The sequence below is a fragment of the Lagopus leucura genome, unplaced genomic scaffold (assembly GCF_019238085.1).
Source record: "Lagopus leucura isolate 7727_CA_CO unplaced genomic scaffold, USGS_WTPT01 Super-Scaffold_739, whole genome shotgun sequence".
Taxonomy (NCBI): domain Eukaryota; kingdom Metazoa; phylum Chordata; class Aves; order Galliformes; family Phasianidae; genus Lagopus; species Lagopus leucura.
The window spans coordinates 3374161-3390968 of NW_024962255.1; the positions used below are offsets into that span (position 1 = coordinate 3374161).

The window sequence follows — 16808 nt, forward strand, 5'->3', positions numbered from 1 at the left end:
TCTGCTGTTTCTCTCCGTACTTTGCTTAGTGCTATCATGGCTGTCTTGTATTTGAATGTGATTTTCCAGTGCAATTTTCCTCTCCTAGTGAAAAGCTAAGCCATTCCTTCCCAAAGGAAGGAAGGCAAAAATAAATAATAAAAAAATAAAAGGCAAAAATAAAAAATCCCTGTGTGGTAGAATACTGCTGCCTGTTGATATTATTAACATGTTAATATTATTAATATGCCCTGGATCCATAGCAAAGAGACAGAATTTTAGTTAATTTCTGTGGCTTTTGGCAGTTCTCTCACAACTTGAGCTGAGGTAAAAGCCAAATGGTGTGGGGCTATCAGCCATTTTCCCTGGCCCTGAGAAAAATGACTCATGGATTGCTTTCCGTGGATCAGTGGCCATGATGCTCTGCTAGGAGACTTTGTTTCCAAGACAACTGTTGCCAAGAAAGACTGGTTTTCCTTGGGAACAATTTCAGTTTGTTATTTCTGTACAGCAAACCTTCTTCTGTATCCACTGTTAGAACTGTGAGAGAAGCTCTTGGGGTTCCAACTCCTGGAGGAAACAGAGGAACAGTACGAAGAGGAAGTCATTCTAATCACCAAGAGGGGGTTTTCAGTCTTACATGGACCTGCACAAAGTTCATGATCTCTCAGAACATGTAGGCACTCTGCAAATACAGGCCCTGAAATAGCACCTGTGAGACTCTTCAGGACATGGTATCAAAGGAATTCCAAAGCTTACAGTTCTCTTCAACAATACTTAGTTGGGAATGGATGGGGTCTTGAGGGATATTCAGTATTTTAATACATCTGTATAAAAATCTTACAATTTAGTACAGAGGCTGTTATTTGCAACTTGTGCGTGCTGAAAGCAGCAGATTCCCCCACCTCACACTAACGTGAAAATCTCATGTTTCTTAAAGTAATGCTTTCAAGACATGCTCTCAAAGGATCATTCTGTTTCCTTTAACATTTCTCTTGATTTTTAGATCATCTGAAAGATTGCCTTTGCTTCACTTTATTAAAGGTATAGTGATAATGTGTGTCGAGTCAATAATCCCTTTTGTTACAGAGGTTTCTGAAGTTTGTGATGAATATCTTTACTGTTCTAGCATTGGCTTCCCATTTTTTGCATTGAATAGTTCTATTTCAATTGGAAAGTTTCTTTGATTATGTCATAATATTAGGTCATATTGACCTCAGTGGATTTAATGTAGTTAAGTGAATAAGCTATTCTGGTAAGTACATACACCTACTGACCACCTAGCATCCACCAGAGGTCACTTCCTGGCCACATAATCCATTATCAACTGTGCTTTCAGTTCAGCTGTTAGCTGCTTTTGTTTTGCCCTCAAAAGCCTGCTAATTACTTTGAATCCTGTCTAGAACCATTAAGACACAGAAAAAGAAGATCCTGATGAAACATTAAAAATGTAGGGATTTGATTGATCCCACAACCTTAGTGGCTAACGATCCCATGCTTTGCAAGATATTAAAGATATATTATTAAAGACATTAAGATATATTATTTGTAGATATTAAAGAATTTTAAGTACAACCTGACTCTACCTTGTATAATCTTATCTGGATTCTCATCTTCTTAATCGTCACAAAATCTTTTTCAATATGCACTTAAATTGAAAAGTGAAATATATTTATAGCTTCTGAAACATCAGCAGCATCTGAGCCTCTCTTGTTTATTGGAGAGGCCTGTTTTTGACAATTTTTTCTTGCAATATGAAGAAATCCCTCTAGAATTCTTTACTGACTAGTCTATTGGAAGACACGAACAACTCATCCTATTTTGGAAAAGGTGCCATTCTATATCTTTTGTAGCTGAAGTGAAAATCTGGAAATCAGACGTGATGTTTCATGAGATGTTATTTTCCTCCAGCATCTCATGTTCTTAAAGCTTACATGTCTGTTAGCTCAACCTACTCATTTTCAAGGAGATGGAGGAACTTGTTATATGTGTTCATGGCAGTCTGTTCCTAAAATGAGGAAACTCTCTGTGAATTGTGAACTCTGAAATCTCAAGCAAACCCAAACTTCTTCACTTCTTCTCAGTTAAGAAAACGTGTGTTTTGTTTTCTTTTGTTTTTTGGTCTGGTTTGCTTCAGATCCATCTCACTCTCTTTCATCTCCTACATCAGTCTCAGTTTCACGAACTCCAAACCATAAATCAGTATCTCTTTTGAGACTGTAATAAGAATCAGGAATATTTTTTGGTTGTAAGTGTAGCTCCAGACTAAAGTGCAATCATTTAAAGTTTAAGAGAGGAGAAGGTGGTATTTGTACCTAGCTTATCATCTATCTGATTATTAACACCCACTGAAAATTTGCTGGGATGTGCTTGTTTAGGTCTCTTATAAACATACTTCAGTAACATAAACTCAGAGTTTTATACTTTCTGATGCTTATACTAACTTCTGCAATAACTGCTGAGACGAATAATAATTACAATATTACAATATTATTCTTATACCTTCTTTTTTACTATGGTATTCTTGCTAGCATGTTCTACTGTAGAAATTTTGACCTCTTTCACAAGTAATGGACAAGTTTAAATTATTCTTTATGTGGACAGTGAGTACAGGAAATCCTAAGATTTTATCATTGGTGAGGATTGCCTCAAGGTAGCAACCCAGCACCAGAAACAACTATCCATGTAGTCTTTGTGCCTGGCTGACAACTGAAAATAAAGAGAACTTCAGCTCTGCTCCATCCTTCTTACTGTCCAGAAGTACAGATGCATAGGAGGTTACACAGGCAAGGGATAAATCACTATTAATTCAGAAGAACAGAACAGCTTCCACTTCAGATTTTTTGAAAGGGTTCTAATTATACTCACTGTATGAGCACCTATTAAGAATTGTGCTCCATAATGCCTGGACTCAGATTTTTTTCTGAAATAAGGTTATTCCTAGGGTCTTGTTCTTCAGAACTCTTTAATCCTACCTCTGATTGCCTCAGTGAAAGGTTTGAAATACTTTGTAAGCTCCTGGTTTGGAGATAAGAGCACACTGTTGGTCTGACATCAAAGTGAATCGATGAGCTAGCTGTGCATTATCCACTGCTTTAGCCGTACAGTCCTTTGCAAACCTCTAGAAGCTGTCACTCTGCTATGCTGTGATGAAAATAATTGGATGTAGCTCCCACTTCTGTTATTGCCTTATACTGTTGCTGCTGGTGAAGAGGACTCGAAACCGATGGCTCCAAAGGGAACTTTGAGGCTTCAAAAGCCAGGTTTTCTCACATGCTGGGCTGCTTGCTTCTCCAAGAAAATTTGAAGAGCTGCACTTTATGGCAAAGAGCAGACAGACATAAGACAGTTCCTACAACCAAATGACATGCAGAAAGAAATTATATTTGAGCATCTAAGCCGAGAACAACTCAGTACTGAAACTAAATATTTCTAGAGGAAGGGACGGCTTTATAGAAATGAGGAGGAAAAAAAATGAAATGAGAAATCCAGTGAAGAAAACCTAATAATTTTGAATACTGAACCACCTGCCCTCATGATTTTTACATGTCATTTGACTCAGGAATTTATAATAATCCTGAAGGCTTGGATAAATGTATTGTTGTGCTTCTGCTTTGTAAAATTTCTGTGTGATAAATACATCTCTACAAGATGCTTCACATGATATGTTTAGTGTTCTGAGCTGTACTAGGTGAATACTAGGAGTAGGATAATCGCTGAGAACACTGTCTAATTCATACTTTCTCTTTTGCAGGCAGGAAACATTCAGAGAAGTTCAATGGGGGAAAAATAAACCAGAAGTTTCTGTGGATTACAAGGTGACAGTACAAGCTCTGGAAGCCATGCGTTGACAGCATATGGATAGCACATTCTAGTTCTTAGTCAAGATAGCCAATTGATATGGAATTTCCAGCTTCTTATTTAAGGAACTAGACCTCTAATTCCAAATCTTCATGGTGTTGGCTTTCAAATGTTTTTATCAAATCATGGCTGAAAGAGTTTGAATTGATATTTTCAGCTGGAGATGTCTATCAGAGCTTCCTCTGGGTAAGGAAGTTTTCCACAAGCAGAGTTGCTAGAGCCATCTATTCCTCAGAACAACATTTTATACTACTCTTATTTCAGAGCTATCCTTGGCAATATATACACAAAGACAAACTATTCCTATTACTCTAATTTCGATGCAGGCTCTATTGAGAATTTTGGCCTGCTCACTGTGTCACAGTCTTTACAGGAAGAGAAGTAGAGGTGACTTATTTAAATGTTTTATTTCTTCACGCAATGTTGTCTTTTTCTCATCTACACACAAATGTACATGTTTGACTTGGCCAGTTTTTTTCCATGGATAATGCAGAGTATATTGCAGGAAAAACACCCACTGCAGTCAAGCAGGATCCAAGTCTTTATTTGAAGATTATTCCACTGACTGAATAAAGGGGAAAAGCAATACAGTCAAAATGAATACCTTTCAGATAGCCTGTTTTTTTGTTGTTTTTTTCTTTTTCCTTTTTTTTTTTTTTTTTCTGTGTGCGTGGGGGGGCTGTTCTGTTTTGTTCTTCATTTGTACTGTAACAAAGTCAATATACATCCAAGGCCAGGCAAAGAGCAAAGGGTTTACTCCCAGAATGTCATACGCAATTCCTGTAAATAGGGGTGGTAAGGTTGAAGTAGATGATCTCTAGGATTGTGCAAGACAGAGATAAGCCAGAAAACCCCAAATAAAGCTCAAAATTACAGCTTTAGTGGAAACTAAAGGACTTTATTTTTTTTCCTCTTGGCAGGCTGGTCCTTCAGATAAAAATCCAGCTATCTTCTGTTTCAATTCTTCTCTACTACGTTCTGTCACACTGGCTGTCAGGAAAGCCAATGAAGTGATAAGATTTTCACTGTGCACTAAGCAGGTAAAGGTGCTGGTGAGTAAAACTCTCTTTTGCTGTAATAAGTATTTGACCATACAGAGGCCTTGCAACCCTTGCAAGTTCAAGCATGCCACTTAGAAAGTGGCTGCCCTTGCAGTGCACAGTAAGCTGATGAAGATGACTTTGAGCAGGATGTGTCTGTCCATTTAACAGCATTCTGTCCCTTAGTATTCTCTATACTAACATACTATTTACTTTTGAAGAGCAGTTTCCCCAGTATTTGACTCAAAAGGGCTGTCCTTTTCTGTCAAATTTAGGCTTCAGGGCTGATGACTCAGAGCTGTCAGCTCCATGATTAGTACTGTTTTGCCTCCTGGCTGCCTCTTCCAGGATCATTTGCCTGATTTTTACCTTCATGGGGTGAGGCATGTCATAATATACTCTTTATGGAGGAATGCAAGAATTTTCTGAGATATATCTCTTGAAATAGGTGTACCAATATCACTTCCAAAACTAGCTACCTTTGAAGTATTAAAGAAGCTTCATTTCAGGGCCTAATTCTGATCCTTCTGCTTAAATATTCTGCAGTTGTGTAAGCCTTGCAACTTACAGAGTGTTACTGCACCCACACTTGGCGTGACTCTCCATGTTGAAATCTCCATCTTCTCTAAATTTAAATATGGATTGCAAAATCTATGTTTCCTATTTTAGGAAATCCCTGAGATTTTTCTGATACAGTGGGAATATTTTGCTTTTTTTTTTTTTTTTTTTTTTTTTTTTTTTTTTTTTTTTTTTTTTTGTTTTTAATCCAAACTAATGTTGATATAAACTGTCATTAATGTCTTTTTGAAGTGATAAAGTTTCCAGGAAACCCTGCCATCAATTTCTTAGAGGGGAAAGAGACCCTTTGGTTTTCCTAGAACAAAGACTTAGAGCATTCATCTTGGAAAACTTTAGAGGTAAGCAGGTGGTAGCTTCAGAAGGCCAGCAGCCAAAAACAACACCAGTCTGTGTGTTAGGGACTTTGTAGTGACAGTATTCTCTGCGAGCTTTTGTTTTTAAATTTTTTTTTGTTGGATCATTATTATGAACTTTTTCATACTGCCTTCATGAAAGACAGAAGTGGTATTTTCCCTGGTACCAAATAATGAGCCAAGTATAAATATCCAACAGAAAAAGCCCTTGGGTGGGTAAGAAGAGCTGTCTTTTGTCCGTGATGCTGGATAGGAAAAATAAATTGGATTCAAGCTCTATTATTACTGGTTAGCTAAGTAATTTCCCTTGTTTTGTTTTGGTATAGGCAGTTGCTCCAGATTTGGATGTGAGCCTACAGAGAAGTATACAGAAAAGTGGTGCTTCTTTAACTGCTTTCTTTTCCTACTGATCATGTTCTCACAGTAATAAGCTAGCGAGTGCATTTTATATTGCACTTTATCAGATGAATCAAGACAGAATAGGATGTTCTCCATGGGGAATTTTTCCTGAGGCTTAAATTGAAAAGTGATTAGCAAAATTCATGCTGGATATGATTGTGCCTCCTTATCCATGCTTAAGACAATACTTCCTTAAACATGTTTCCTACTTTAGGCTGATCAGTAGAACCGAGAGAAAACAATGGCAGTTGACTTAGTACTTATTTACCCTTTAGGTTTGACAGATCATGTTTGTGGTAGTTTCATTTTGTTGTTTGTTTCTTTGCTTTTGTTTTCAGTTAGACACAAAATATATTGGACATGTTTATATCAAATTTGACCATCATATTAAAATTGAGAATAATTATTTTTGTGCAGTTCATCAGAACATAACGCAGAGCTTTATCTTACGATGTTATTGCCTGTCACTGTTCTGCTCAGAGAGGGCAGCAAAGTATTGCAGTTCTGAGATCCAAGAGAACATCAGCTCTGAGGCATAATACTGAAAAAGTAATGTATCTTTATTAATATACAAGGTGTGAAAGGAGAAATTGAGAGGCAATCAGATGATGATTATCTAAGCATACCTGAAATTTTTGTCCTTTAAGCTATCAGTGTTTGCTAGTACTGAAGATATTATCAAAAGAAATATCTTAATCACTCTTAGTTTCAACGTACAGTAATCCTCATAGCTGTAGAGAGAAGAGTCCCTGCAGAGATTAAATAGCTGGAAAGTTTAGGATTCATTGCAAACTGTCATTCTGTATGAATCATTTGGCATAAAGAGAAATTATTTAAGTTTAAACTTGCTATGAAAAAATACATTAAAATAAATTAGCAGCATGGTGAAATGGATGATATATTCTTTATACCTTGACATTTTTGGATTTTTGTAAGCTTCGTTGTTTTTCTTCTGATTTCCATACATAAGTATACAATCAGAGGCTGGATTATATGGTTTATACGCTACCCCCTGTTCTTGCCCTTTGGAACAAAGATTGGAGTATATTTCCTGGGTAACGCAGGCAAATTTTTCCTAGACAACCCTTTAAAATGATCACGTAAATGGATAAATTTGTGATGTGACTCTGCTTTATTTCTCACAGACCCGTGGACTTAGCAATGACTATTCTTCAGCCTTTCAGTGCTTTGCTGCTTTGTCTATCACTGATGATGGCAACAAGTTCACTTACCACAGATAAACCTGAAGAGAAAATGTATTCATGTCCCATCATTCAGTGTAGCGCTCCTGCAGTCAACGGATTACCAGGCAGAGATGGAAGAGATGGTCCCAAAGGTGAAAAGGGAGACCCAGGTACAGAGCATTTATCAGTAGTGTATTTTTGATGCTCCTTTTCATCCCTTTAGTCTTATTTTATGCCTTTTCTGTTATTCCATTTTTCTACTTCTTCTCTGCCATATTAACCTTTTATAGTTTCTGTAAATTTGCAGAAAGCTGTCTATAAAGCACTTGCTCCATTTTTAATTCTATTCTAGATACTTGGATTTAATAAATAAATTTAAAAAAAAAAAACCATACAGATATAAAATCCCATTTTCACAGCAGCCCATAGAACGGAGATAAAATGAGATTTTAATCTCAATGTACCATTCGTATTCTGAGCCATTTACAGAGTTTCCTACGTACCATACTAAATTATGTCTGCTTTCCAGTGGCCAGCTCTCAAAACCAGAAATCATGTTTGCTGAAGTTGGCTACTAACCTAATGATAATAATTGGATTGCTTCAAATTAACTAAGTCCCAGCAACTGAATTTCCCTCAAGACATGATTTGACAAACAGTTGCTGCAAACAAACAGATCAGAAAGTGCTTTCTGTCACAGAGTACAACGGAGTTACCACCTTTCCCAAGATATAAAATTGTTTCTGAGAAAATATTTAATAAGTACATACAGAACTGTATACCTTCTTACTACATCCTATGCTGTAAGAATGTTTTTCCTCATATTCATATGGAATTTCTTGTTCTGTCACTGGGCATCACTGAAAAGATCCTACCCCCACTTGACTCCCACACCTTATCTATTTATAAGCTTTGATAAGATCCTCTCTCAGTTTCCTCTACTGCCAGCTGAACAGTCCCAGGTTGCTCAGTCTTTCCTCATATGAGATGCTCCAGGCCCCTAATCATCTCTGTGGTCTTCCACTGGACTCTTTCTAGGAGATCCCTGACTTTTTTTGAACTAGGGATGCCAGAGCTGAACACAGTACTCCAAATCTGGTCTCACTAGGGTAGAGTAGACAGTGAGGATTATCTCCTTTGACCCGCTTGTCCCACTCTTTTTATTTCACCCTAGGATATACCATTGGCCTTTCTGGCCACAGAGGCACACTGCTGGCTCACAGCCAACCTGCTGTCCATCAGGACACCCAGATCCTTATACTCAGAGTTAATTTCCAGCAGGTCAGCCCCTAACTTGCACTGACATGCAGTTATTCCTTCCCCAGTGTAGGATTCTACACTCGCCCTTGTGGAACCCCATAAGGTTCCTTTCCATCCAACTCTCCAGTCTGTCCAGGTATTGCTGAATATCCAGACAGCCTTCTAGTGTGCCAATCACTCATCCTAGCTTTATATCATCTTGTCATGTGTATAGTACTCCTCCTGGAGTTAGTTAATTACTTTTCAATATCCGAGCAAATTCCTATCAGTATGAATATAGCTTGATATGTATTTAAATATTCAAGTTGCCCAGAGAAGCTGTGGATGCTCCATCCCCAGAGGCGTTCAGGCCTGGGTTGAATGGAGCTCTGGGCTTCCTGATGTAATGGGTGGCAACCCTGTCTGCAGTAGGGAGTTGGAACTGGATGATCTTTAAGGTCTCATCCGATACAATGATTCAATGATATGACATAAGATGTAAAATTTATCTGGAGTATACAAATGTTCAGTATAGACATTTTCAGTATCACATATCCTCAGTATGCTCTCTGTTGTTTCGTGGCTGAAATATGTAAAGCCAGCACTGCCTGATTAAATAACCACTTCAGAGGTATGCTTGACCTTTATTACATTTTACCTAATTTTCTAAATAACATAAGGTTGGACTACATGTAACGGCTTTCTGATTTTAGAGCATGTGTATCTCTGCAATAACAAAGTGTTTATTACATTGGAATTTCATTTTCATAAATAGATATAATAATGAATTTTGTGTCACAGTGATTTTTCATCCAAGTAATGCAGTTCCTAGCAAATGAATATTTTGACAGGAACAATTTTCAGGTGGAAGTAGGGGTGGTTTTTGACACAATGAGTGGTTGGAAGATTTCAGCAATGGCAAAATGAAATGATATCGACCATTGGAAGTTAATATAGTATTGTAACACCTTGAGGATATTTTTGTTAGATGTCTCATTCCCCTCCTTTCTACTGAGTTAGGATTTCTGGCCATGCTCTATTTCTTGGTTCTTTGCTGTTCAAAATGTATATTACCAATTATTATTCTTTTGAGATAAAATGCATTTACTGAGTGGGGTGTTTTTTATTTTTATTTTTTTCAGCAATTGTTTCTACAATTAGTATTCACATAGAATTTGAGGATATGTTGTGTTTCATGTAAAAACCTCAAATACTGAGTATTTCTTAAAAGAAGTTCATCATTCATGAAGTTCAGGGTAACCTTACAGTGCATCACAGAAAACTTAAAATGATGAGTGAGTATTAGGAAATCATGGGTAAACAAGAAGTCGTCTGATGCTGTGAATTATCTCCTTTTCTGATCGGTATAAATGCAGGGACTTTGTTTTGTTGTTGAAAAGCTTTCTCAAAGCAGAAATACAGATAGCTCCACCAACGTTATCTATTTTCCCTTCACTTACCAATTTCATCCCTTTCTTCTGAGTGAATTCATCTCTTTACCTCCTATCCTCAGCTGGGTTTGCAAACATCTTCTTAAGAGAGTCTTTGATGTTAATGTCTTCTGCACACAGTTGCTAGTTGTTAAACTGTTTCTCAGTTCAGGACTCTCTCCAAACACTAAGGGAACATGGTGGGAGAACACTCTCAGAAAACATTAGAACTATTTTCTCTCAAATCAAACTCTAGGGGAAGGATTGAGAGGTCTGCAGGGTTTGCCTGGAAAAGCAGGACCTCCAGGATTAAAAGGAGAGGTGGGACCACAAGGAGAAAAAGGTCAAAAAGGAGAACGTGGAAGTAAGTAGCAAAGCTCTCGTGTTTCTATAATCTATTTTTCAACCTGTTAGTGTATTATCTTTAAAATATTTGTTATCATGTCTAGCGTTCTTATTATGTCATTTGAAGAAAGGTGTGAAGGTGTGACTTCCAGAAGTGTAATGAGCAAACAAATAAAACGCCTGTTACTTAGGGGATGTGTTGCCCAGCATAACTTGGGAAAAAAAGTGTCTGGAGTCACTAGTTCTTTGTTGTTTGTGTCTAAAATTACAAATCCTTTCACTCAGATCACAAAGGCATTTCCCTTTAATTCTTTGTCTGTTCATTTATTTTCCTCTTTAATTCATTTAAAATGCTTACATTTGTGTTTTACCTTTGAGATCTGGGCTTTTCCAGATGAATTGATGAGCTTGTCAGCTCTGAGAATTCAAAGCGCACCCAAATATTCATCTGAGTTAGAAATGTGGCTCTCTCACTGGCACAATTTCCCAGAGAGTGATTCTGCAATGGTGCCCTATGGTTTCTGGTCTGGAAACCAAATGTCTCTCACACAGATTCACATCAGATGAAAGATAGCAGTGGTGTAGTTATTTTTAAGATAAATTACTAAATAATACCCTTAATTCTTAGTTGTTGTAACTGATGACCTGCAACGACAAATAACTGCTTTGGAAGTGAAAATACGGGTATTGGAAGATGATTTAAACAGATACAAAAAAGGTAAGATACAATCATATCAATTTTCTTTTTGGAGTTTCCTTAGAGTTATTATAAGATGGTAGACTCCCTTGACACTAATCCTGGATACCTGTTGAAGACAGTAAGTTAAAATAAATGTCTGTCAAAGAAAGCAAATGCATTTCAAAAGGGTTGTTCCAAGCCCAGTCTTATCTATTAAATGAACAAGAGGCTCACTTTACATTGGGTTTTTTTTTGTTTGTTTCATGAAAACCTGGCAGGCATGTGAACTATAGATATGTATATTTCTCCTAAGATCATTGTTTTCAAGGCAAATATTCAATTTCCCAGACTCACTAAAGCTGTCCCTTTATTTCTTGTTTGCGCTCCCTGGTTTGAAACTCTGAATTTCATTACAGTCTCTTAGCTTTAGGTATGAAAGATCTCCTAATGGCAGCTCAGTTCCTCTGCATGAATTTTAATTAGTCTCTGATTTTTGCATTGAGACCTGACAAGCTTTTTTTTTTTGTCCTGCGTGAAATTTGATTTAGGGAGCAAGTTCCTTCAGGTCTTGATTCAAGAGCAGTAGTGAGATGCAAACAAAAAAATATATAATAAAAAATATATAAATATATATTAAAAATAAAAAATAAAAATAAAAAATAATATGGGAACAAAAAATATATGTTAAAAATTACTTGTGATCCAAGCCTTGTGAAAGTCCTGTTTTATTAAAATGTGGATTTGGTATAGCCAGGTGTTAATTTTGTTTGATTTCTGTTGGTTTCTGCCTACTATTACAAGTAGTCTGCTTGTACTAAAACAGTAATAATTGAGATATTATGGATAAATTACTTTAGAATCTTCAATTTATGGTGTAATTCAACATGGTGTTTGCTTTTTCTTCTAGCCATGATTTTAAAGGACGTCGTGAATGTTGCTAAAAAAATGTTTGTCTCAACTGGAAAGAAAGATAATTTTGAAAAGGGAAAATCCCTTTGTGCAAAAGCTGGAGGTGTGCTTGCCTCTCCAAGGAATGAGGCTGAGAATACAGCTTTAAAAGACTTAGTTAGCCCTTCAACCCAAGCTTATATTGGGATATCTGATGCACAAACTGAGGGCAGATTCATGTACGTGAGTGGTGGGCCTTTAACTTACAGCAACTGGAAACCTGGAGAACCAAATAATATGAAAAATGAAGACTGTGCAGTGATAGAAGGCTCTGGAAAATGGAATGATTTAGACTGTTCAAATTCAAATATCTTCATTATTTGTGAATTGTGAACAGCTAATAAACAGAAGAAAATCAATCCAACTTTCTTCTCTCAGTTATGTGGTTTTGTAGAAGTCTGTTACTATATTGCTGAATAGAATAATCAGAACCAGATTGTATTTACATTGGTTTTCTCTTTGACATCCAGTTTTGAATCTCCTAATGAAACAGACCTATTTGTTCACTCGTGAATTGTTTAGCACATGATATGCTGAGGACATTACGTTTATGCTGTAGGCTTCAGAAAGGTTTAACTCCATGTCATCTCTAGTAATAATGCCCTGGACTCGGTGCCTACTAACATTTGAAATGTATTTTCCAGTTCATGTCCTAGCACAATCTGGCTTCGTATCTTTATCTGCATTTTATAAATTGCTGAACTTAAAATGTGAACTAAAATAAATTTTGAACACTTAAACCATGCATCTCATTTGAAAACATGGAAATGTTTGGTTAAGAGAGCATTTTGAATCTAGTTTATGGAATATAATGAGCTATTTTTATACAAATTACTATTATTAGGTGATTAAGCTAATAAATGGTATTTCTGCTCCATTGCACTCATAAATTCCAAGACTAACATACCAACGAACAGGTGTTCATAATGTGGAATTGTAGTTCAGAGACCATCATCTGAGCCATATTACTGTCGCACACGGGAACGCGGTTTCTCCAGAGTCTGAGAAGAAAAGCACGTCATGTTTTCCCTCTGCATTTCTGTCAGGAGACTACAGAGATGACAGCTGGAAATAATAATTGATGCATTCTCTTCTGCTGGTAAAAATTAAGTGTTTGTCTATGGCCTATGTGATTTGGAACTCAGCCTTCACAGAAGACCTGTCCTATTTCTCTCTCTCCACAAGTCTGTTTCTAACTTTTCCACCTTCTTCTGCTCCCGTGAGAAGTACTGTAACCTTGTAGGTGACCGACAACCCAAAGCCTCTTCCTAAAGTGTATCTGAAAAACCCTGGTTGTCTCTCTGCACACCAGCAAGTGCACAGGAGACGAGTACTCTGGTTTGTTTGGTTGGTTTGTTTTGTGAGTTGTTGGTTTGATATTTTTTTTAAATTCAGTTTTGTGGAGGCAAAGCCAAATGCTGCAATATACATCTAGATTACTTGGTCGGCCTCACAACTGAAATGGAAATTCAGAGTTGCTATAGAGTCTGTTGTTATGGAGATACATTTAACTGTTGTCATGCTTGCAAGCAGTAACGAGTAGAGCTTTTTTATTTGGTCAGATACTAAGCTCTCACCCTGCTCAGTACAGAGGCTTGATGTGGAGCATGAAGAAACCATGGCTCTAATATATTCTCCAGAAGTTGTCAAGTGTAAAATAGTCCTAACTGACCTTAGTTTACAACAGCTCTGAAGTTAAAATAATATCAGACTTTGTCACAAGAGACATTTTAGATGGCAGAAAAGAACAATAATTACAGGTTGTTGAAGGATGTGAGTTTTCTAGAGCATGAAATAGATGCTAATCTGCATCATATTTTCCTTGTTAGTAACGACGTCAACTGCATTTCTTTCCTACACTAATTGGTGTCCTGCAGCTATGGAAACAAGAACTTTTAACATTCTGCCTGGGAGTTTGTAATCAATATTTATTATATGAAAATGCAGTATAAGGCTCAATATTTAAAAGACTGATTTCGGTTAATTTAGGGCCAAAAAAAAGATATATTCTGGAGAGTTGAGTACAATCTTGTCATGCTTCCGTGTTTAGAGATCTGTGGTAATTCAGTCTCCAGTGTATTTACTTGGAAAGAGTAAGTCTGTCTGCTTTGAGATCATCTTCAAAACCACTTTGATATGCTTTGTGACCATTTCGTTTGACGCTGGGTTAAGAGCAATGCCTCCAGTAGGTCAGCTGGTAAGTCACTGTGTTAGCTGCAGGTTTGAAAAGAATTTGGAGTAATATTTTGCAGATGTAAATGGCTCTGCTTTCCTGCTGTCATTTTGAAAAATTAATTTCACCTCATAATGCTAAAAATGAACTGACAAAATCTTACAGCTATGTGAGAATTTCTCTTTTAACCTGTATCTACAGCTTCAATCGTGCTGAGAGAAACAATTATAAAATGATAATATAAGCTTTTAGGATCTGTAGTAGTTTGGAGACAGTGATGAGAAGAATAAATATAATAGTACTTGTATATACATGTTTGGTATATCTTTACACACCATGATTTTAAAATAAAAAACCCACAACCTCCTTGGGCAGCCTCCCGCCTGCAGTGCCCTGTTTCTTCAGGGGTCTTTTTTTCTCACCTCGTGTTCATAGAGAGGTGAGACTGTCCGTGCTCACAGTGCCCGTAGCAATGGAACAGGTTGCCCAAGGAGGTTGTGGATGCCCCATCCCTGCAGGCATTCAAGGCCAGGCTGGATGTGGCTCTGGGCAGCCTGGTCTGTTGGTTGGCCCTGCACATAGCAGGGGGTTGGAACCAGATGGTCATTGTGGTCCTTTTCAACCCAGGCCATTCTGGGATTCTATGTCTTTATCAGAAAATATTTAATAAATACTATTTCTAATTGCCATGTCAGTGTTCCAAGAGTCCAGCTCTGAATTGTAGGTTAGACTAATTTTTACATGATTTTCCCCATGGAATACACCTTTTTGAACTTTGTGATACTTCTTGCAACCTTACGTTGAGACTGTTTGCATTTAGAGAACACTGTGCATCATTCAGATGGAATCTACACAGACTGAAAAACCCTTTGCAGGTGAGTGCAAATATTTTCTTATGCTAAAAATACTGAAAGTGAACCATGCGAACATTTATGTTGCAAGCTTAGTTTCATACAGTCCAAATTTTCTAGATAGCTATGTTTTTGTGCCTGATTGTGCACAGGAAAGCAAGAACAACATACAGAGGAAGTTTGAGCTATTTTTTCAAGTCTTTTTCTTAAAGTAGACACCTTGTCTTTTGAGTCCTTGAGATCTCTGACTTAAGTCATATTTTTTAACTCGGTAAGGTATTCTTGGTGCCCAAAGTTATGACCTTTCTCACCACCCACGTTAGGGACAACATTCACTCTTTAGTGACTCTGTTTTTTAATAGATGAACAACAGAAAGTGAGAGATTGAAATTGTTTTTCAAGAGGCTTAAATTAGCATCCCTGATGACCACTTAATTTTACATTAATTAGAAACTAATCTCTATTTGCTGTTATACCCCTGATTAGAACCTCTCATGTGGTGTTAATATGACCTTCACAGAGCTTCTGAGCAATTCAGGATGAGAGCAGCGTCTGTTAATCAGCTGCTGGATTTATCTTTCTAAACCACAGCGCAATTTCAGGCTGAGTACAGGCTTAGGAAGAGCTGTTCTGTCACCTGTGAACAAGCTATTATTTCTGAGAAGCTCTTTTCCTTCTTTTCATTTTTGAAGTGTCATTTTTCAGTGGGAACTACGAGACAGAAATGGGAAACTATTTCAATCAGTAGCACCTTGTACTTACTGTTTTATTTATTAATCATAGAATCTAAGTATGGGGGAGAGGTTGATAATTTATGCCCAGACCAGAGGAGAAACATGCCCTTTACTCTGGCTTATTTTCTACTCTCAAAGAAGGCATTGTCTTCATGAGTGAAATGAGCAGAGTAGTGTTATGCAGGAGAGATTGTAGCTTTAGTACTACCAAGGTGGCTCTACCTTACGGCCTGGGAAAGAAAAATAATTCTTAGATTGTAATTTGGCCAATAATGTCCAGGAAAAAAAAGTAAGGCAGGAGGATCTGGAAACAGAAGTGCAGTCTTAAATCTCTTTTAAGCTTTGCCAAATTTCTCTGTACTTGCAGCTGGATTGGATCCTTTGTCTTCTCTCTAGGGAATGACTTTATCCTAAGACACCTGCAGTTAACATCCCTTTTTATGGTCTGTGACCCTACTGATGTTTTGGACACTGTAGCTTGAGCCGTTTAGATCAGTGCTTCAGGGCAAACTGTTGCAAGACCTATTTCTTGGCTCTGTTTTATTCTAGTTTGTTTATGTCTAAAGCTGGCAGCACAATCTGTCCCACAGAGCCGAGCTTGTACTTTAATCCTGCATGAGGCATCTTTGCAGTGGAAGGAAGGCTGGCATCCTCCTCCAGCCCTGGAGAGTCTCTGTACAGATAAAACTTCAGGCAGTGGAGGAATTTACACTGGGCGAAGTAAATTAAATGTGAGAGAAATGGTCACCCCCCTTTTTTGATGTGTGGTTTCAGAGAGACTGTGCTTGAAGGTGTTTCAGAGATGTCCCTAAAGAAATGAGTAAGGAGCTTTCTGTGCTCTCTTAGGGACAGAGCTCTACATCTCTCCCATCAGATGAGAGCATCTGCACTGTGTGACTGCAGCTCTTGGCCACTTCACCTTGTGCAAAGGTATGCCCAAGAAAAGGCTCTGTGCAACTCCACCCATTCCAAAGACGACTCCAAAGCGTGCTTTTTGTTCAAAAAAGAGATACT

General features: G+C 37.5%; 1 protein-coding gene across 4 annotated transcripts; it reads left to right on the plus strand.

The window, feature by feature from the left end:
* The first annotated feature begins 4697 nt into the window (after positions 1–4697).
* SFTPD (surfactant protein D) lies at positions 4698–12400 on the plus strand. 4 transcript variants are annotated; one of them, XM_042863326.1, is made up of 6 exons: positions 4698–4892; positions 5691–5797; positions 7357–7565; positions 10321–10428; positions 11038–11127; positions 11996–12400. In XM_042863326.1, the coding sequence occupies exons 3-6, from the start codon at positions 7373–7375 to the stop codon at positions 12367–12369; spliced, it is 765 nt and encodes a 254-aa protein (XP_042719260.1). In that variant the 5' UTR covers positions 4698–4892; positions 5691–5797; positions 7357–7372; the 3' UTR covers positions 12370–12400. The 4 variants fall into 4 exon arrangements, with proteins under 4 accessions (XP_042719260.1, XP_042719261.1, XP_042719259.1 ...); XM_042863327.1 differs by having other exon boundaries at positions 4698–4880; XM_042863325.1 differs by lacking the exon at positions 5691–5797.
* Positions 12401–16808: the final 4408 nt, after the last annotated feature.